Source organism: Marmota monax, unplaced genomic scaffold (assembly GCF_021218885.2).
Source record: "Marmota monax isolate L192 unplaced genomic scaffold, Marmota_monax_Labrador192_F-V1.1 WCK01_AAM20220418_F8-fsc00019, whole genome shotgun sequence".
Classification (NCBI taxonomy): Eukaryota; Metazoa; Chordata; class Mammalia; order Rodentia; family Sciuridae; genus Marmota; species Marmota monax.
The window spans coordinates 7,163,881-7,184,277 of NW_026695242.1; the positions used below are offsets into that span (position 1 = coordinate 7,163,881).

Below are 20,397 nucleotides of genomic sequence, written 5' to 3' on the forward strand. Positions count from 1 at the left end.
GCAGGGAGGGAGCAGAGGACGGGAGGGGGTCAGATGGAGGATTCTGAGGGGGGGAGCTCTTGGCAGAGATCCCAGGCCCTGGGCTTAGACGCCGTCACCCTTTACGACAAGAACGCAAAGGACACCTCCCCCAGAGAGCGCTCCTGGCCCCCGGCTCTGAGCCCCAGCAGGTCAGCAGGTCAGTCTCAATTCAGTTCCACGGCCACTCCCCGCCCGCTGCCCGCTGCGGGCTTCCTGGTACTGGACGAATGAAGGAACGAGTGACTCGTTCAACCCTTGTCCTGGGCAAGGCTGCTCCTCTGCCAGTAAGGACGGACTTGACACCAGGCAGTAGCTTCAGGTGGCAACGAGAGGACGGCAAGAGGACCTGCTGACGTCTCTGAGCAGATCCGTGTGGGCACCGCTGTCCCTCCCCATCAGACCACGTGATTCCCTGGACTCTGGGGGGACGGCGGGTGCTGCTCAGGCCTCGCCCCTCCAGCGGGCTCGGCCCTCCTGCTCCCCTCTAACACACATCCAGTGACATTGCCCAGCGGCAGAGAAGGGCCTTGCTCTCGGTGGCCTCCTGCGTGGCTCTGACTGTGGAGGGACAGTGCTCCTTAGAAGCAAATGTCAACCCTGGCAGATTCTGGGGCCCTGGCCCAGCGAGGCCACAGGAGCAGCAGCCTCCTGGGCAGGTAGTGGGACTGGCTCTCAAGAATGTCACCTTGACATGGGAGGCTGCACAGGTAGAGTCCTGCCCTCTGCTCTCACGCTGCCTGGGCCTGACTCCGTGCTCCCAGGACCCGCCTCGGTGACTGCCACACTTGGGTCTCGGTTCAGGCTGACCCCCGGCCAGAGCACGCTGCCCTCTTTGGCTCACCTGGCCGGGTGCTGTCCCCCAGGAAGCCCTCCCCAGCCTTCTGTGCTCCATCTGCATGGCAGCCCCTCCCTCGCGGAGAAAGCCCTGCTCTCAGTCACCCAGGCCAGGAGGCCTCCAAGCCCCACTGCCCATCTGGCTGCTGGAGGGCGGTTTGGGGGCCACGGGGAGCAGGGTGCGGACTGATGAGGAGGGCGGACGTCGCCTCACCAGGGAGCCAGCACGGCAGAGCGCTGATCCACAAAGGGATGGAGGTCAGGGGCTGGAATGTGCGGAGGGAGACCGGGGGTCCCTCTGGGGCTGGAGGTCTCTGCAGAGGGTCCGGCCAACAGCTGGAAACTCTCTGACCGCAGGAACCAATCCCAAGTTCCTCAGGGACCGTCTGCACCGCCGCAGACCACCCGGTACCTTCCTGCCCTTCAGGGCCACGGGGGTGGGGGTTGGGCGTGTGCCTCTGCACCAGGAAGGACAGTGCGGCTGTCAGGGGCCCACCCAAAATCTGTTCTCTACCCCTTCCTCACTAGCAGAATTCTGTCTATGTTTGGGGCAGTGATATATTTGGCTCCTAAGTAGTAAGCCAATGGTGACAATCTTGTCCCTTATTTGATCCAACCTCCCTTGGAGCTAGGGTGTCCATGTGACCCACTTCTGGCCAATAAGACGTAGCAGGGCACTGGAGGCTGGTCCCGGGAAACCTTTCCCTTTCCTGATAAGGGGGTCGAAGTGGCAGGCATAGCTCTTTGTCTTGTTGTCATTTTTCTTGGCTGGAGCCATAGCAGCTATATTACAACAGGAGGAAAAATCTAAGAAACATGAACTGTGACATCACTGGGCATGAAATCAGCATTTGAAATTCTCTCCAGAGACTTTATGTGAGAAATTGCGTTCTGATTTATGACTTCATCATTGCCTGTTACTCACAGCCAAACACATCTCTGCGCGCTATTGGAGGGGTGACCAAGAAGATGATTCACAGCCACCCTGAAGCCGGATATGGGTAGGGAAGAGTTTTGTCAAGACTGTCACCACAAGAGATGATCCCCTGCCTGAGTCACCCCGGCCCCCAGGAAGTTAATGTGTCCTATAAATGTGTCCCTGTATAAATAGCTGAAGTACTTAGCAGTGATATTGGGCAGCCCTAATCCCAGGTCAGTGTCATTCCTGGGATTACTAGCCCAATTCCCATCCCTGCCCCAGAGATACTCCAGACAAAGAGCCCAGCCCAGGCCCGCTCTGACCCTCTCCCCACGGAGCTGTGGACAAATGAGAAGCCACCTCACAGTCACTTGTCGGGAACCGAGAGACACAAAGCCCAGGCCTCATTTACAATCGGGTCCCCAGGGGGACAGATGGCAACGCTGTGTCCAATCTCTACTCCTCCCCGTATCCACGGCCTCTGCAGTCCTTCACTGCCTGACCTCCCGTGTCTAGGCTGCCCTGGGACTTGCTTTGGCCAAGAGAAGCCCGCAGAAGGGTCCCTGCGCCAGCTCCAAGCTGGACGCTCCCGAGGCCGTGTGTGCCTCGTGCTCGGCTCCCTCTAGGACAGGCACCGGCTGCCTGCCGGAGGAGTGGCCCGGCCACCCCAGCTGAGCGCCAGCCCGCCCCAGGAGCACAGCCTGTACAGGAACCAGCCGCGACCCTGGGGACTGGCCCACCCGGCCTGCGTGGCCGGCGGCCTGCAGGAGGGACTCAAGAGCTTGGCTGCTCGAGGCCTCTGTGTGTCCGGCTTGCAGCGCAGTGTCACTGCGGCGAGTGACCGCTGACACCATCTCCCTCGCACGGCTGACCACGCGCCTCCACAGACACGAGCCAACCCCTTCCCCCGAGAGGTCGCCGTTCTCCACCTGCTGCAGGTGATGAGACCGAGACTCTGGAAGGTTCTGACTCTCGCGTCACACGGCCAGCGCCCAGGGCGCCCACTCCAAAGCCCCTGCTCTCAACTTACAAGTCACCAGGGCAGCCCAGCCCGGGCACCACTACCGACCAGTCCCCAGCCTGCACCCCCCGACCAGCCTGGCAAGCCGTGGACACCTGTGCCTGCTCCCTGGCGCACCAGAGTGGACCACAGACACCAACCCTCCAGCCCGGCGCGTTGCCAGGGTGTCACCCCAACCCGGTATTGGGCAAGGGTGGGGGACACCTTCCGGCCAGGCACCACGGCAGGCCTAGTGTGTCCCCGCAGCACAGGCAGGCCAAGAGGGGGGACTGAACCCAGCCCTAAGGCCAAGCTCATGACGGACGGCGGCTCAGAGCCACTGCGGACTCTGGTGACACCCTGCCCACACTGGGCACCCGGCCGCCCTGCATCAGGACTGCTCTGGCCGGCCAAAGGCAGGAGGAGGGCGCTCCCCACCCCGCGCAGTGCGCCCGGCTCACCGACAGCGGCGGGGTGCCCTCGTCCTCCACGGTGACCACCAGGTGGTAGAAGCCCTGGCGCTCGCGGTCAGGCGGGGCAGGCCGCGTGGCGATCTCCCCGCTGATGCGGTCCATGCGGAAGGTCATGTCCTCGTTGCCCTCGGTGATGTAATAGGACAGGACACTGTTGATCCCGGTGTCGCGGTCCGTGGCTCTCACCTGGACCACAGCGGTGCCTCCGCCCACGTTCTGGGAGGAGAGCAGGACAGTGGTCACTCCAGGTTCAAGGCCTCAGGGGCCAAGTGGATCACGGGCACACGGAGCAGCGGCCTACCCTGCAGCTCTGGTCTACACCAGAGGACGAGGGGCGGACAGTCTGCGGGCACCTGCTATGTGCTGGGTCCCGCACTCGCCAACCTAATCAGCCCCAGCCCTGCCAGGTAGGACCCTGGACCCTCCTCATTTACAGATGAGGAATCTGACCTGCAGGGCAGGTGGCCTGGACCATGGGCATCTGGGAGCTGGGCTCTGCCCTAGCCACCTGCCCTCATGAACATCCACCTGGCGTGATGCCCACAGTGCCTGGGCAAAGATTCTCCCCGAGTGGCCCCAACTTAGGGCCAGCTATTAAATGCACTGTTTACTTATTAATTAAAATGTTTTGTTTTTTGCTATCAGAGGAACTTGAGCCCAGGGGCGCTTAACCACTGAGTCCCGTCCTCAACCCCTTTTTATGTTTTATGTAGAGAAAGGGTCTTGCTAAGTTGCTTAGAGCCTTGCTAAGTTGCTGAGGCTGGCCTCAAACTTTCAATCCTCCTGCCTCAGCCTCCCAAATTGCTAAGATCACAGGCATGTGCCACTGTGCCTGGCTAAATGCATTATTCTGAGAAACAGCTGTCCAGCGTGAACCTGAGCCTCCTGTTGGGTGAGAGGACGCTTACTCTTTCCCTCTTCTCCTCTCCTCCCCTACTCACACAGACACTGAGCTCCATCACCAGGCTGAACATTGGGGGTGTAATTATGAAGGAATCGAGCTCCAGTCCTGAGATGGGAGGGGCAGGCGGCCAGGGGGACATTTAAACAGGGGCTTCGTGGTCAGCTCTCTCCACTGTCCACTCTGGATGTCAGCTCAGGGTCCCCTTACCTCATTCACACTGACATTGTATCCAAAGGCGCTTTCGATGACTGGAGGGTTGTCATTCACATCCAAGATGGTCACCTGCAGGATGTGGTCCTTCCTCCGTGGTGGGGTGCCACGGTCAGAAGCCACAACCTGCAGGGAGAAGGGCTGGAGTCAGGGCTGAAGTGTTGGGGGAAGGAGCAGAGACGGACCCATCCCTGACCGCCCCGGCCTGGCCAGCCCCGGGCGCTCCCTACAGCGTCTGCCCCAGTTGGCCCCTGGTCCAGACTTGGCCAGACTTGGGGACCTCATTGGGAATCTCACTCGAGGTGCCCCAGTCGTCCCCTCCTCCTGCCCCTGCCTGTGGTCTGGACTGGTCCAGCACCTGACCACGACCCCAGGTCTGGGATCTGACACTGGGCTCCTTGCTTTGGCCTCCAGGGCCTCTATCCCATGCACTCAGTCTGTCTCTGGCAAACAGTGGAGCCTGGGTCAACCTTCTGCCAGCACCGGGGTCCTGACCATGGAGCCTCCGTGGTGCCCCGTGGCTGTGTGGCCGTGGTAGGTGACCACCACGGTTAGCCGTACCGGCCGCCCAGGCTCCTCCCACCTGCTCTGCTTCTCACTGGGGTGGAGGCAGCCAGGTGGAGGCTCTGGTGCCCATTTCATGTGGGTAAACTGAGGCCGGCCACAGCAAGCGACTCTCCTGAGCCACGCTGTGTCTGTGGAGGAGTCGGGACTCTCCGGGCTCCACCAGCTTGCTCGGGGCTCTTACGGCAGACGGAGCTCCCAGCTCCTCTGCCTGGGAGCCCGGGGTCCTCCCCCCCAGGGCCCACCGCTCTTGGCCCCTTGGTGCCGGGCACAGCAGGGACGCTGACCACAGGGTGCTGACAGTTGAGTTCCCTTCTAGGTCATTAGTGACCAGTCCTGGGGCAGGGCCAGTCCCCACCTTGAGGACGTAGAGGTCCAGCTCCTCTCTGTCCAGGGGCCTGGCCACGAACACTTCGCCGATGGAGTCGTTGGTGGTGATGATCTCAAAGGCCCCGGCGACGTTGCCGGAGGCCAGGGAGAAGAGCACCTGTTTGAGGAGCCAGGGTGAGGGGTGGGGTGGGGAGGAGAGGTGGCGGGTCAGGCCCAGGGGCTTGGGCACTGTGTCCAGCAGGACAGAGTCTGATGCAGGAGCGGCTGAGGCTCTGGGAAAGCAGGGATAGGGTCGGGGCCGGGGGACGTCAGCGCAGTGGCCGGGAGCCAGCAGAGAGAGGTGGGAGTCCACGGCCCGGCCTCCTCTGGCTTGGTGGTGAGTGGCCAGACAGCAGGGAGACAGGGCCCTGCTGACAGCAGGGGACACCCACCTGCCCATTGCTGCCGGCATCGGGGTCGCGGGCCTTGACCGTGGCCACTCGCTGGCCCACGGGGCAGTCCTCGGGCACGCTGACCGCTGAGTCGGAGGTCAAGTCAAACCGGGGGCTGTTGTCATTCTCGTCCAGCACAGTGATGTGGACCTGGCGGTGCACAGGGACAGAGCCGTCGCCTTCCTCCCTCCCCAGCCTCACACGCCTGAGCGCCACGTGGGCCAGGGAGGCCCAGCCTCCTGTCAGTTCTGGAACCTGCCCAGCCGGGCCTGACCGTCCCAGGGGGCCGGGAAGCCATTTCTCCTAGCCGCCTGGGGTGGGCCACCCACGCTCAGTGACAGGCATGAGAGCGGGGGAGGGGCGAGGGGCCTCTTGGAGGGCACAGGGAGGGGCATTGGGAAGCTGATGCAGGCCGAGGCGGGCTGGGCACTGCCTGCCGTGGACATAGCTTCCTGTTTGTCAGAGAAACAAGGAATCACATTTTTAAAAGTGAACTCAGTTGATGAGCCAGAAAAATCAAAGAAGAAAATTACGCAAGGGTGGGTGGAGACCATCCCATGGCCAGAGGCTGGGCCTCTACACTGGCCACCTCTGGGTTCGAGGGAGGGAACGGGGCCCAGGAGCAGGAGGGGGCCGAGGTGGCTTGGTGGTCCCAGTGGGGAGAGGGCGAGTGGGGGAGGGAGATGAATTCCCAACTGTCAGGTGCCAGCACGGGCCCGTGCGGATGAGCCAGAGCCTCTAGGGGAGGCAGGGACTGTGAGCCGGGGAGGAGGCCGGCAGTGGGCACAGACCCTGGGAAGGCACAGGCCGAGGCCAGGACCACAGGTGCCCTTGGGTTCATTGACAGGGACGAGGTGGGAAGGAAGCTCAGAATCTTGGGCCGGGCCTCCTCCCACACCTTGCCCGGCCATCTCCTCTCCTTCTCCTCCCCGCCGGGGGCTGGGGTTCAGGGGCTCCCACAGTGACCAGCTGAGCTGCCCCTCTCTGAATCAGGTCTCGCTGCTTCTTGGTTCCAGCCCCCCTCCCATGTCTTTAGGCAGCTGTCAGAACCAACTCCACTGCTCACTAGCTGTGTGAGTTTGGAAAGTTACTCAACCTCTCTGGTTTTCCATTTCCTTGACTGAAAGTTGGGATGAGAATACCTACCACCCTGGGAGGAATGCTGGGAGGAATAATGGAAGAACCAGGAAATTAAGGGGTGGTACCTAGAGGTCCCTGATCCCACTTCCTGTCTACAGACATTCATGCCTTCCCTCCATAAGACTGTCAATCTGTCATGAATTTTGGTTAGAGAGTTTGTTCCTTGAAGTCCCTAAGCCCCAGTCCGTTGACCTGTGAAATGGGAATATCTATCGTTTGGGGGGCAAAACCAAACAAGGTCTCCTGTGGTCTGATCCCTCCTAAATCCCTCACGCTAGTCAAGGCCTTAAGCTTGTCATGCTTCCTCACACCACAGGGCCTTTGTACCTGCTGTTCCCCTATGCCCCCACCCAGTTGGAGTGAAGGAGCTGCTGGACCTAGTGGAAGGGAGTTGGAGTCGGGCAGAGTCTGTCTCCCCTCCCGGCCCCGTGAGCCCTGGTTCTCTGCCCAAGCCCTGAGGACCTGAGGGGGTTAGGAGCTCCGACAGCAGAGCCACCCCACAAGCCCACTTCTTCCTGTCTGCTCCCCCTCCCAGGGCTGCTGGGTCCAGGGAGGAGTCGGGTGGAGGTGAGCTGCGGTTTGGCTTCTGGAGGAAATGGTGGCACTTTCTAAGGGCCCCTCCCAGTGCCTCCGCCCTAGTACCTCAAAGGGCGTTTGGGGCTCCCAGGGCTGTGCATCTGGGGCAGCTCCAGACCTGAGAGGAAGCCAGGGCAGAGCAGGGGTGGCCTGCTTCCTGGAAGGGCTGAGCCACTGCGGGGACAGGGGGGCAGTGGCCAGGGGCCCACGGAGAGCCCTCAGAGCCCTGCTGCCTCGATGCCCCTCCTCATGACCACGGAGAGCCGAGGGCAGGCGGGTGAGGCCAGGAAGGTGGCCGTGCCCACTCCACGTCCCAGGCCTCCTGGCTGGGCGGCCGAGGACTCGGCCAGGACCCGCAGGACACAGGCCTGCCTGCTGTCCACCACGGAAAGCTTTGCTCCCTGGTGGCCTTCGGGGACCCCAGGGAACGAGGGGTCTGCTGGGAGCTGGTGGAAGCCTCGCTGGCCCCGCTGACCCTGGGGATGGTGGCCTTTGGCACCGCCCAGCCACACCCTGGGCCACCAAAGCCGGCCGCCCCCAGGGAGCTGCAGGTCGGAGGCCCCATGTGGCTGTGCTGGGCCCTCCGTCTGGACCCTGGGTCAGCGTCCACCCCTTCGGCTGTGGTTTCAGAGGGCTCTGATCCGGGTGTTCTCAGGTGGCCTCCCTGGCTGTCCCCACCCCCACCTGCCTGCAGACTGAGCTTCCCCCGCTCCTCCCCCAGGCCAGAGCCCCCCTGGAGCCCGTCTGACACCTCCAACCTCAGAAACCGCCCTCCCCAGGTACCCCGCTTGGCTTCCCTGTCTGGGTCCTGGGGGCCACTCAGCCGTGCCCACAGCTGCCTCCCAGAGCACCCCTGGCCACACAGCCCAGCTCACACACTCCTCCACCAGTGGGGCAGCTGGGACGTGAGGACAGACCACCACGTCACACCCCTCGCAGGCCAGCCAACGAGAGGGTTCCTGTGGGGGTCCGGCCACCTCACTGCATTCTCTGAGGACGCAGCGCTGTCCTGCAACCTGATTTTAGACTCTAAGCGAGGAAGCTCAGAGAGGTCAAGCAGCTTGCCCGTGTCACACAGCCAACGAGGAGCAAAACTGGGACGAGGCCTCCGTGTCCCTTCCTTGGTGTGTCCCAGGTACTCTTTGTTAGTGTGCCTCATCCCAGGATCCCACGGGGACTCCAGAGCTAGGGGCAGGGATGTGCCCAAGAGGGACCTGGACCTCAAGTGCAAGAGTGGACAGACTGGAAGGCCATCAGGGGTCAAGCAGGAGCCAGCTGCAGGCCGGTCCATGTGTCCTCTCACAAGGGGAGGCAGAAGGGCCAGTGCGGGGGCCAGGCCACAGCTACTCACCTTCTGCAGAGCGCCCGGCAGAGGGGGAGCAAGAAGAGAAAGCAGAAGCAGATGGTGAGGGTCACTTTCCGCCAAGCCCGCCAAGGACACACCCTCCCACCTGTCCGAGGTCCCCTGCCTGGCCCAGGCTGCCCAGGGAGGGTGTGACATTTTGGTCACAGTGTGGTCCCTGGGCTAGCAAGGCCCAGCCCTTGCCCACCACCTGGCCCGCTTGGATGGGACGTGTCCTGGGTTGGGTAGGGCCGTGCTGGGGGCTGTGGCCTGGGACCCACTCACCACAGTGGAGTCCACCTTGGGGCCACCGTCGTCTGCCACCACGGTCAACGTGTAGAAGTCTCCCTTCTCGCGGTCCACGAGGCCCTGGACGGTGATTGCACCCTGCAGGAGGAGGCCGAGGGGTGAGTGACCGCATCAGGCCCAGGCAGGCCACTCTGCCACCTCCTGCCCGCGGGGCACCCCTAGGCTGTTGGCTGAAGTCCTGTCACCCTCTCTAATCCACCCAGGCACACCCCGTCCTCGGGGCCTCCTGCAGCCCGCGGAGGGGATCATTCTCCTATTTGGTCCCCAGAGGTCCCCATGGCCACTCCTCCACATTTCCCCTGGGTCGCCGGCCACACCCCTGAGTATCCCTCCTTCTCTTGTCCCCTGAGGACTCCCAGAGGCTGGGAAGGGCCCGTTTCATCTTGTGTTCCCAACAACCCCGGGTTGCGGGGACTAAGTGACTCATCCCCTGCCTGTTTTCAAAGAAGGGACTCTCATAAAAGTCACAGGAAAGCCAAGATGGAGTAGGTCAGGTGGGGGGAGAGGGGGCTGCCCAGAGAGCGGCCAAGAATGGCGACTGCAACGCAGGACTGTACCCGGGCTGCCCAAGAGCCCAGGTGAAGAGGGAGATGAGGTGGTCGCACAAGCTCTGTGACATCGGGACACAAGAAATACACGTGGGTCTCTGTCCCTGGTTGCTGGCACACAGCTCCACAAGTCCTCACATGTTTCTCAGCAGTGGGGGACTGGTCTTTGGCCCTGGTTCCTGACAGAGTTCCTGATGCCATCAAAATCCCTGGGTGACAGGGACATCTTTTGCCCTAAGGAGGCAACTCCTGTGGGCTCCAAGGAAGGCCAGGCCTCGGCTGGAAGCGGGAACGCTGCGTCTTACCCTCGCCCTCGGGGGGAGAGGGCTGGAGGGCCAGTTAATGAGTGACCACGCCTGCCTGACCAGGCGGCCCTAAAACCCCTGCATTCTGGGGTTGGCAGAGGTTTCAGACTCTGGGGAGGTTGTTTGCTTTGTTTCTGTACCGGGAGTTGACCCCAGGGGTGCCTTACCACCGAGCCTTGTCCCCAGCCCTTTTTACATTCTATTTTGAGACAGGGTCCAGCTAAGTCGCTTCTATGGCCTCCTGCTGGGATGACTTGGAGGCTCTGGGGGAGGGCGCTGTGCCGGCCTTGGTTGTGGGTCAGCCACAGCGAGGACCGTGCCTGAGCCCTGTGAGCAGGCAGCTCTAACAGATCAAGAGAGGCCAAGGCGGGGGTCGTGGGGACCCTCTCATAGCCAAGGTCAGAGGGACGGTCCTTCAGCAGCCCTGGGATCCGGACGTGACTGTGGGTGGAGCTACACTTTCATTGTCCACTAGCAAGAGGGACACCAGGCCGCCTTACTACACACGCTATCTCACTCCTACCTATGGAAAGAAATATATCACGGGGATTCTTTGGGTTTGCTTGTTTGGCCGAGGTTCTGTGTGTGTGGTGCGGGGGATGGAACCCGGGAGTGCTCCACTACTGAGCTGCACCTTCTGATTTTTATTTTAAGACAGGGTACTCAGGGCCAACGCCCACTGTGTCCACCCCAGCCCTCACCGTGATGGCGTCTATCTTGAAGAGGGCCTTGGCGCGGGCGCTGGTGTGGGCGTCGAAGCGGTAGGTGATCTGGTTGAGGTTGTCGATGGAGTAGGCCTGGACCCGCAGGATCTCGGTGCCCAGGGCCAGGTTCTCCAGGATGGCGGCCTCGTAGGAGGTGTTGGAGAACTGCACGGCCTCGTCCAGCTCGTTGAGCAGGGTGACGTGGACGCTGCAGAAGCCCCGGTGGAAGGGGGGTGCCTGGTCCATGGCAGACACGTTCATCAGGTAGCTGGTCTTGGTCTCGTAGTCCAGGTAGTCCACGGTGGTGATGAGCCCCGTGCTCTCGTCAATCTCGAACTTCCCCTCTGCGCCCGACAGGATGCGGTAGTTCACCAAGCCACCGTCCCCTGCAGGAGGACACAGGCGCTGTGCTCTGTGGCGACCTCTGAGGGACACGGCGGGGACTCTGGTGGGCCCACCCTGCAGGCACTGCCCCCACCTCTGTGGCTGGATCGTCCCAAGAGATGTGGCAGAGGACGGGGCACACACTGACCCCTCTCTGGGACTTGGTCTTGGCACCAGGGATGCCAGAGGGGCTTGGCTCTGCCCTAGGGCCTGGGGACTCAGGTTCTCGCCCCGCCTGGGACACTGGGACAGACAGGGGGTCTCTTTGATCTAGAAAGCGTTGGGTGAGGCAGGGTCCTCAGGGGTGGCCCAGCCTTCCTTCAGTTCCTCTGGGGTTTCCATGCCAAGGGCACGGTTCTGTCTTCCCTGTCCCCTACCCCCAGTCCCGGGATTCCTTCTCCCAAGTCCACAGGCCTCAAGGGGCTGGGAAGGCCGTGGTCATAAAGCCACTTGGGAGAATCCCAGACCTCTCAGAGCAGCCAGCCCCAGCTGGGGGGGACTCGTCTGCTTAGGGTCATCTGAGCTTCCTGATGTTTTCTCCCAAAAGGCCCAAAGCTGTGGGGCCCCAGAAGTGTAAGTGACCGGAACTGCACGGACATGCCCTTCAGGGAGAGTGATTCAGCAAGAATGTCCAGCCCCCTCCCCTGGCCCTGTGTGGGCGGCTGGTGAGCCTGGGTGCTGGGGGGCGGGGAGCCGGGCGGGAGTGCCCAGCCCGCCCGCGCTGTCCTGGAGTCCTCTGTCCCTCACTTTGCACTGCTGACCACAGCCAGCTCTGGGGCTCAGGGCCCTCGGCCACCTTAAGGTTGCCTGGACCAGGAAGGGAGCTGCCTGGGAAAGGCCTGGGAGCGCCAGGCCCCAGGTGACCCCGCAGGGCCTGGGGCAATGGCTGGCTGAGGCCAGTTCTTGACCTCCCCGAGTCCTGCCCAGCTGGGAACTGCTGGGTCCTGGGATGACACATCTGGCCTTGCCCAGCTGTGACTCCCCCTCTGTCCACCCGGAGACTGAGACAACGCCCTGACGGCAATCCTCTCAGGCCTGGGCATCTGGCGGGGAGTGACCAAGACTGTCCCAGGAGGCCCTCCCTGGCCTGGGAGCCCTGAACAGGGGAGCCCGAGACATGGAGGATGACCGGTCCCTCAGGAGCAGGCCGGGAGGGTCCCTGTGAACACCGGGGCTCCCTGGCTCCGGCCACCAGCCTCACCAGTGTCCCGGTCCATGGCCCGGACCACGATGACCGAGGTCCCTATGCCCGCAGTCTCGCGGAGCCCCAGGCGGCTGTACTGCTGCTGTGTGAACACGGGGGCCTCGTCGTTGACGTCCTCCACGTACACGATCACCTGCGGGGCCGGGTGCGAGTCAGGGGGGCAGGGCCGGGAAGTCCAGGGTGAAGCCCCTGAAGGTGGCTCGCTGGTCTCTGCTCTCCCAGGCCAGCTGCGGGCAGCCCCCGAGGGTCACCGTGTCCTCCCTCTTCCCCAGGCCCTGGCCCCAGGCCGGTGCTCAAACATGGCTGGTGTAGGAATAAACCTTATCTCACCCTCAGCCCTGCCGCTGGCCCTGTGGGGCCTCTGACTAATTGATGAGTGACTCTTGGGGGCCGTCAAGTTTCTCAGCTGTGACACGGCCACAGTGCTGCAGGGCGCCCGCCACGGCCACTCCGAGAGTCGTTAGGGAGACAAGATGGGCTGCCAGGAGGGCCTGAGACCGACCCCATGCAGACCCCAAACCACGCAGCAGAAGAGACATGAAGGTGACAGTCACTGTGGCAGAGGACATTGACACTTGGGCCCCTTTAAAATCGTCACACGCTGTGGCACTTAGGAGAGGACTAACCACGCCCTGGCACCAGGGGTGCTGGACACCAGTGCCTGGAGGGCGGAGGCACCGGGGAGTTTACTGACCCCCTTGGCCCCCAGGCCCTGTTGGTGGCTCTCACTGGAGTTCCCTGTGGCCTAGGAATGTCCCCTCTGTGCCACTTTGCTGGCTGCTTCTCTTCCTGGTCCCCATCCCCCCAGGCTCTCCCTGGGAACCCTTCTTCCTAGTTGCTGTCAAGCCATCTCTGTCTTGGAGTTTGCTTCCCGGGGCCCATGGCAATGGCCCTTCTGAGTTGTGCAATATGAACAGTTGCCCTCGAAGCTTCCCTGGACGGCCTCAGTGCCCGCCAGGGACGTGCGTGTCACGCACGGCAAGAATCAGGCTGTTTAGAGGCGCCTGTGGGCGCAGTGCATGGGCAGAGGCGCCCCATCTCCCCACGACCCCACCCACCACAGGGCCACTGGAGAGGTTTGGCGCAGGTGGGGACAGGGCAGAGAGCAGAGTGCAAGGAAGGACAAGGGCAATGTCCAAGGGGACGCCCAAGGCCCAGAGCCCCTGCCTCCTTTCAGAGATGGCGGAACGAGCTCAGAGAGGGGAAGGGACTTGCCCAGGGCCAGTCACTGGGAGGGCCGCAAAGAGCGCAGGGTTCTCCTGGCCCCCACCTGCCCAGGTGAGGGCTCTTGGCTCTACATTGGGGGTGGGCCGGTCCCAGAGCCGAGCCAGGGCCGGCTGGAAACTGGCAATTGTGGGGCGGGGACTGGGAAGGAGGATTTCACGTGTGGTCAGTGACACTGAGAGGCCCCTGAGACACAGGAAGCCCCAGAGCATTCGATCTGCTGACCACCACCACTTGGGTCAGCCTGGGGGCTCTTCATGGCATGGCCAGGAACTGGTGGGTAGGGGCACAGAGCCTCCTGGCTGCTGTAGGCAGAAATGGCAGGCCGGGGGGTGGAGGCTCTGGGCAGGGGGTGGGGAGGAGAGGCGCATGGGCGTGGAGGTGGGGGGCTCCCCCTTGGCTGCTCTTGGGGTGCCCACAGCCCTGCAGCGGCAGCTGGATCTTCAGACACCGAGAACCCGCTATGCAAACTGACGTGCACACGGCGGAGCGCAGCTGTTCTCAGGCTGGAACCTTCTAAATCGGACTTGACCCAGAACTTGGCTGGGGAGATCCTGGGCGGGCGGCGTGGGGGGTCTGCCTGGAGGGGTGTCGGGAATGGTCTTCCCATAAACAGAAACTGACTACCCATCTTTCACACTGTGCACCTTCCCTTTCCTGAGCCTGTTTGTTCCAACAACCTTGACACCAGGGCCCCGGGAAGAAACGGGCCAGTCGGACGGTAGGAGAGGAAGAGGAGGGAGGCGGTAAGGGGCCTGGCCGCAGGCCACCGTGCTCTGGATGGTTCCGGCCTTGTTTTCAGCGAGAAGCAGGAGGCGAGATGGTGTGTGGTTTGCAAACCCGAGAGACGCAGCTGCACAGGAAAGCCACCGGCCTGCAGGGCTCTTGCTGAGCGGGAGGGGCTGCCTGGCCGCTCAGAGAACCGACCTGTGTTCCCCCAGGGCTGTGCCCACCCCCCCAAGGACAGAACAGGACAGGACAGGCGTGCGTCCAGTCTCCACGAGGACCGGCTCACTCCGAGCTCCCTGGAGCCTCATCTGGGCTGCTCCTAGTCCCTGAAGCCGGAACTGGAGGACATGGGTGGACCCCATGAGCCCTCTCTGTGGCTGCTGTTGGGAAATTGACTGTAGGGCCAAACTGGAGTCCACACGTGGTCAACAGGAAGCCCCTGGCTCTCAGGAATGTGTACGCTGAATCATCATCCCAGGGACCAGCCCCAATTCTCACCCCAAAGCTATCCCTGGGGGATGAGGCGGTGGCTTCTGGCTGCTCTGAGGAGCCACCTGGGGCAGTGTGGTGCAGTGGTCAGCACAGCATGGTGGTTAAAAGAACACACTGGAGCCGACTATCTGGGGGTGAAGCCTGGCTGGACCCCCACTGTGGGGTGACTCTGGACAGTGGCTCACTCTCCTTTGCCTCAATGTCCTTGTCTGTAAAGCAGCTGTCTTAACAGTGGCGGCTCGTAGAGCTGATAGCAGGGCTGGGCTCAAGTGCACGGAGTGCTTAGAGAGACGCCTGTCACGGTCCTGGGAGGGGTCCTCGTTCCTCGGGGTTCAGGGACAGAGGAGCACAGGGACCCGCAGGTCCCATGGGGTCCCACCCTGCCCCGATGGACAGCTTGGCTGGTCTGTTTTACACGGCACCCTGGGGTGCTGCCGAGTACTTGGTTTTGAACCGTTGGGACCTTAAAATGATCTGCCGTCACAAGGCATCCAGAGGTGTGGTCCCTGGAGAGGGGGGCCGGAGCCAGGGGGTCACATGGAGGGCTGTGGCCAGGAGGCCCAAGGTCCAGGGACCATCCACGCTGTGCTGATGTCCGCCACTCTGTGGCTGAAGCGTCCCCACCAAGGGCGGTCCTGCCGTGGGTGTCCTGATCTACACTGAGAGAGCGTTTGGCCGTCACGCGTGGCGTGTGGCTACATGGCTGCCTGGGTGCACAGTCAGGTAACTGGGTCCGACCTCCTGTCACTGGGCTGTGTAAAAACCCAAGGCATCGACCCCTGCGCTATTTCCATGTGGGCAGAGTCCCTGGGGTGGAGGTGGCACGCAGGTGTGACTTCCCACTGCTTCCTGGGGCCAGGCTGCCAGGAGCCGGCCACAGCGGGGCCGCCCCCCCAGCGCCCCCACATTGGGGGAGGCTCGGTCGGCCTCGGCTCATCATTTCCGGCGGAGGGAGCAGCGGGTGGAGATGGCTGAGAGGAACAGTTGACTCTGCCACTCGGTTCTGGGCAGAAGTCCCTGCCAGCTCTGCCACTTTCCCGTCTCCCTCCTGCTCTGGGTGACGTCTGGGTCTGACTCACTTTCCACCACGCCCGGGGAAGGGGCTGTGAGCAGCTGAGGACGTCATCGGGACCTCTTGAGAGGTCCTCTCCTTCTTGGTCATCCCCCTGTTGTGGACAGGAGTAGGCCAGCCTGGCCGGGGGCCGTGCCCATGTGTGTTTGACCATTTGGGGGGGGGTGAGGTGGGCTTGGCTTCAGCTGTGCAGGTGAGGGTGGGCAGAAAGGGATATTTCTGAGGGGGCAGCTGGGAGGGGGCACTGGAATGTGTTAGGGTCATTTTCACTGGAATGGGAACTGCGCTTGGACAAGGAGGTGTGGGCTCAGTGCCTGGTTCTTCCACCAGAGCTCTGCTGGGCCTCGGTTTCCTCATCTGTAAGGGATCTCTTGGGCTCGCGCTCCAGGGCTGCGTGGACCTAGGGGTTACTATGGTGAGGACCTCTCTTTCATCCCTTGGGACAGACACTTGTGTTGGTGATCTTCCACAGCTGGGGTTCACAGCCACTTGGGCTCCCTCCCCAAACCCTCAGACCCAAATGCCATTTAGCACCTAAGTCCATGGTGGCCCTGCCTCCACCAAGGCCACAACTGGTGGCCATCTTTGGTCCAGCTGCAGCCTTGGCCTGGCCCTGCTGTCGGCACCCAGCCCGCCCCTGGTCTCACCCTGACAGAGCTCCTCATGGGGCCCAGATCCTGGTTGTAGGCCTCCACGACCAGCACGTGCGACGAGTTCCGCTCGCGGTCCAGGGGCCGGGGGCCTCGCATCAGGAGCCCGTGGCTGACGTCGATCTGGAAGTTGTTGCCGTGGTTACCTGCATGGGGCACACACCAGATGCCCGGGCTCAGCCTGGGGCCAGAGTTGGAAGGTCGACTCCACACAGAGGTCTTGGGGACGTGACAGTGGCCAGGGGACCTCTGCTTCCTGCGGCCCTGGTCTGGCAGAGTTGGCGGTCAGGGAAGAAGTTCACCTGCCCTCTCTGCAGGGGAAGCCTGGGTCTCCCTGGACCCTCACACCCACAGGTGTGGGTGCCGTGAGGCCTTCTAAAAATCGCAGAAGGATCTGGGCTCTCACAAAACCAAACTCCCTGTGGGTGCTGGGTCCGGGGCTTCGTGGACACCTCAGGGCTGGCTCTGTGGCCTTCCCCATGACTTTCCACTGGGGACCCTCCCTCCTCCACACAGCCCATGTCCTTTAGGTAGGGAAACTGCACTCTTGGTTCCAGAAGGGGGCAGATCAGCGTATGTCACACCGGCCATGGTGACGGCTCAGGGGTGGGCCCTGACTCTAGGTGAACCAATGGCAGTGAATCCCTGGGGAGTTGGGGGGGAGGGGCAGGGGAGGAGGCCGCCCTGGACTCCAAGGCCCCACTCGTCAGGGTGATGGCTTTGGGAAGCACCGGAGCATGAGACTCCGGGGACACGGCCATCACCTGAGCACCCCCACTTGGTGTGAATCATCGGAGTTCCGGATTCCTCCCTGCAGCCCCGTCCTGGGGGCCCACTCACCGTGGAGGATGCGGTACCACACACGCCCAAACTCGCCCTCGTCGGCGTCCGTGGCTTTCAACTGAGGAAGAGCAAACAGTGGAGTCACTTCTAACCCGCCGCAGGGACAGGAGGTGTCTGTGCAGCCCGGCCTCCCCTCCCCCACACCACCCTGTCCCGGCTCAACCCATGGCTTCCTGAGAGGCTGGGGGTGCGGGAGACCCTCTAATCCCCACCAGGACGTCTGGCTGTTGAGGGCCCATGCCAACCCTGTTGCCTGGCCCTCCCTCAGGTTGGGAGGATGAGTGACAGCTGAGGTAGGTCACCCACACGGCCACCATTCACTCCCCATCTGCCTCTAGAGGTGCCCGGATCCCAAGATGCATCTTGCCACACTTCTTTGTCGGTCACGCTGGGCCGCAGCCAGGCTGACCACCGTAAGGGTCCTTACATGGGAGTCCCACTCCAAAGTCCTGGCTCCAAGATTGTCCACACGCAGACCCTCCTGCTGTCCTTGGGTACTATCTCTGCTGAACTCCCAGGTGGCCTGGCGCTCCCTGGTTACAAGGAGTCTGCCTCGAGGCTACCAGCAGAAGCACAGCTGACCCCAGGACCATCCTGAAGGAACCTTCACCAACCTGAGGCAGGTAGAGCACTCGGCCAGGTCACACGGGAAGCAGTCTGAGGCTGCAGCCACCGGGTGGCCAGAGAGGGCTCCTCAGGATTTGGGTGGAGGAGCCTGGTGAGGCCCCGATTCCTCAGCTTCCCCTGGAGATCCAGCCCTCCTCCTCCCCCACATCTCTCTCTAGCTCTGGCATGTGGACGGTAACTGTCATTTTCTTTCTGACCTCCACTGCTGAGGCCAGAGGCAAGTGGTTCAGGAGTGGCCCCTGCTCAAAGCTGAGTCAGTCACACCCTTTGCTGAGATTTTTGACCTTGGGTCCAGAGAGTGAGGGAATCTGTTTTGTAGTAAGCTGTGGGAGTGTCAGTAGTGTGCCCCCACCATGGCCTCTCTGAGCTCCCCTCCACCACTTTCTCCTTATCCACCCCACCCCAGGCAATTGGTCTCCTTGCTATTTCTTGAACACCAAGTGCATGCCAACCACAGGGCCTTTGCCCTTGCTTTTTCCTCTGCCTGACAATCTCTCCTTCCAGGTATTGGCATGCACACTCCTTCCTCTGCTTCAGACCTTTTTAAAATGTCATCTTCTCATCAGACCCTACCTGAACACTGTGCAGCCCTGCATCTGTGGATTTAACCAACTGAAGATTGAAAATATTTTTAAAACATTGTGTCTGCACTGCAGAGGTCTAGACTTTCCCCCATGGTCATTAATCCTAAAAGAATTCAGTATGACAATGGTTTCTTTAGCATTTACACTGTATCACAAGTAACCTAGGGATGATTTAAACCGTACAATAGCAATGGAATATTCACCACAAAAAGGAGCGAAATTCTGTCACTTATGGCACCCTGGATGAAACAGGTGAAATAAATCAGATATAATGACAAATCTCACGTTCTCAGTTGTAGGTAGAAGCTAAAAAGTTGATCTCAAAGATGTAGAGAGCAGAACAGTGTGGCCTCTCCCTGTGGGAGAGATGTGGGGGAGGCAGGGATGGAGAGAAGGTGGCGGACAGGTACCAGGTGCAGGTGGGTAGGAGAGGCTCCTGATGTTCTGCAGTAAGATACCCGTGGCTGATAGCAACTGGGTAAGTGAACAAAGCTAGCAGACAGGATCCTGAACAGTCCCACTGCGAGAAAATGACTACCGTCTGGGGGGATGGCCACACCAGTTCCCTGATCTAGCCATTACACACTGTATGTGCATATTGAAGTTTCTGTATTCCATAAATATGCCCAATTATTATGTGTTAATTAAAACAAAAATATATTAGAAATAAAAAGTGAGCTGGGCAACGGTGATGCACACCTGTAATTCCAGCAGCTCGGGAGGCTGAGGAAGGAGGATCGTGAGTTCAAAGCCAGCCTCAGCAACTTAGTGAGGCCATAAGCAACTCAGTGAGACCCTGTGTCTAAATAAAATTCAAAATTGGGCTGGGGATGTGGCTCAGTGATTGAGTGCCCCAGGGTTCAATCCCCTGGTACCAAACAACAAACAAAAAAGGTGAAGTAGATGGGAGGATGTAAGCTATGGGGTGTGTGTGTGAGTGTGTGTGAGTGTGTGTGTGTGTGTGTGCGTGCGCATGCACACGTAGACTCAACACACCGTTTTATATCAGAAACTTGTGTACTCGTGGATTTGGGTCTCTCTGAGGGTCCTGGAATCAATCCGTGCAGATACCAAGGGACACTGTCTATGGAACTGCATCCCCTGCCAGGCCCTCCCTACCCCCGTCACCGTCTGCTACCCTACGTCTCTGTACAGTGCCCACGTTCCCACTGAATGAAGGAGCATAGAGTGAATTGTAAACACTTAGCAGAGCTTTAGTGAGGGCACTAAGGTGACATTCAGGAAGCACAGGGGAAAGTCACCCAACACGGAGCACTGGGGGTCAGGGCCCCTGGCCCCTGATACTCCGGAAGCCCTGCGGCACCTCTTTCCCTGGCTGATTGCCCTGGGTTCTGTGGGTGTCCTGATATCACTCCAGCACGGGCTCCCTTGGCCTGATACAGTAGGAATCGGGTTTCTGTGTCATTGCCACCAAAGCCCCAACGCAGATTCCCTATCTTTGCCCACTGGACAAACTTCCAGAGAAGAGAGGATGCAAAGACCAAGCCGACAGAGGCTGTGGGGTGGGACCGGCCAGAGGAGACAGTGGCAGGACAGGGAGGCCCTGGCTCAGCAGGAAGAGTTGGGAGGGACAACCAGGTGGGAACCGTGGAGAGCATGGGGAGGGACGGGATGCATCCCTGTCTGGGGTGAAGAAGGGACATGGCAGCCTCAGGGGAACGGGGTGGGGGACACAGAGTGGTGGCATGAGGCTGGTATGAGCATGACCAGCCTGGCAGCTGGAGTTGGCCTGGTTGGACCGAGGGACATGCGGGGACTGAGGCAGGTGCACCCAAGGACTTTGAAAAGCAGGCTGACGGCAGAGAGGAGGGAAAGCACGTTGGAGCAGCAGGAAGTAGTGTTCTGGGTCAGGTGCACCGGGAAGAGATTCCTGGCTTTGTCATTTATTGGCTGAGTGACCATGGACAAGGACTTCAACACCCTGAGCCTCAGCTTCCTCATCTGCAGATGGGCACAG

The 20,397-nt window shown here is 61.3% G+C and overlaps 1 protein-coding gene across 6 annotated transcripts in view; it reads right to left on the bottom strand.

Moving 5' to 3' along the window:
• The window catches only part of Cdh23 (cadherin related 23), a 383,514-nt gene that overhangs the window by 61,822 nt on the left and 301,295 nt on the right, over window positions 1–20,397 (bottom strand). For all 6 annotated transcript variants that reach the window (XR_009226399.1, XM_058577902.1, XM_058577897.1 and 3 more), the window contains exons 28-36: window positions 17,206–17,266; window positions 16,363–16,511; window positions 12,196–12,331; window positions 10,608–10,996; window positions 9,030–9,131; window positions 5,687–5,836; window positions 5,284–5,412; window positions 4,359–4,487; window positions 3,236–3,463 (exon numbers count right to left, since the gene is read on the bottom strand). Coding sequence is in view for 5 of the 6 variants with exons in the window: in XM_058577902.1 (XP_058433885.1) it covers window positions 3,236–3,463; window positions 4,359–4,487; window positions 5,284–5,412; window positions 5,687–5,836; window positions 9,030–9,131; window positions 10,608–10,996; window positions 12,196–12,331; window positions 16,363–16,511; window positions 17,206–17,266 (1,473 nt within the window). In the remaining variant the exon portion in view is untranslated. The remainder of the gene's footprint in view (window positions 1–3,235; window positions 3,464–4,358; window positions 4,488–5,283; window positions 5,413–5,686; window positions 5,837–9,029; window positions 9,132–10,607; window positions 10,997–12,195; window positions 12,332–16,362; window positions 16,512–17,205; window positions 17,267–20,397) is intronic.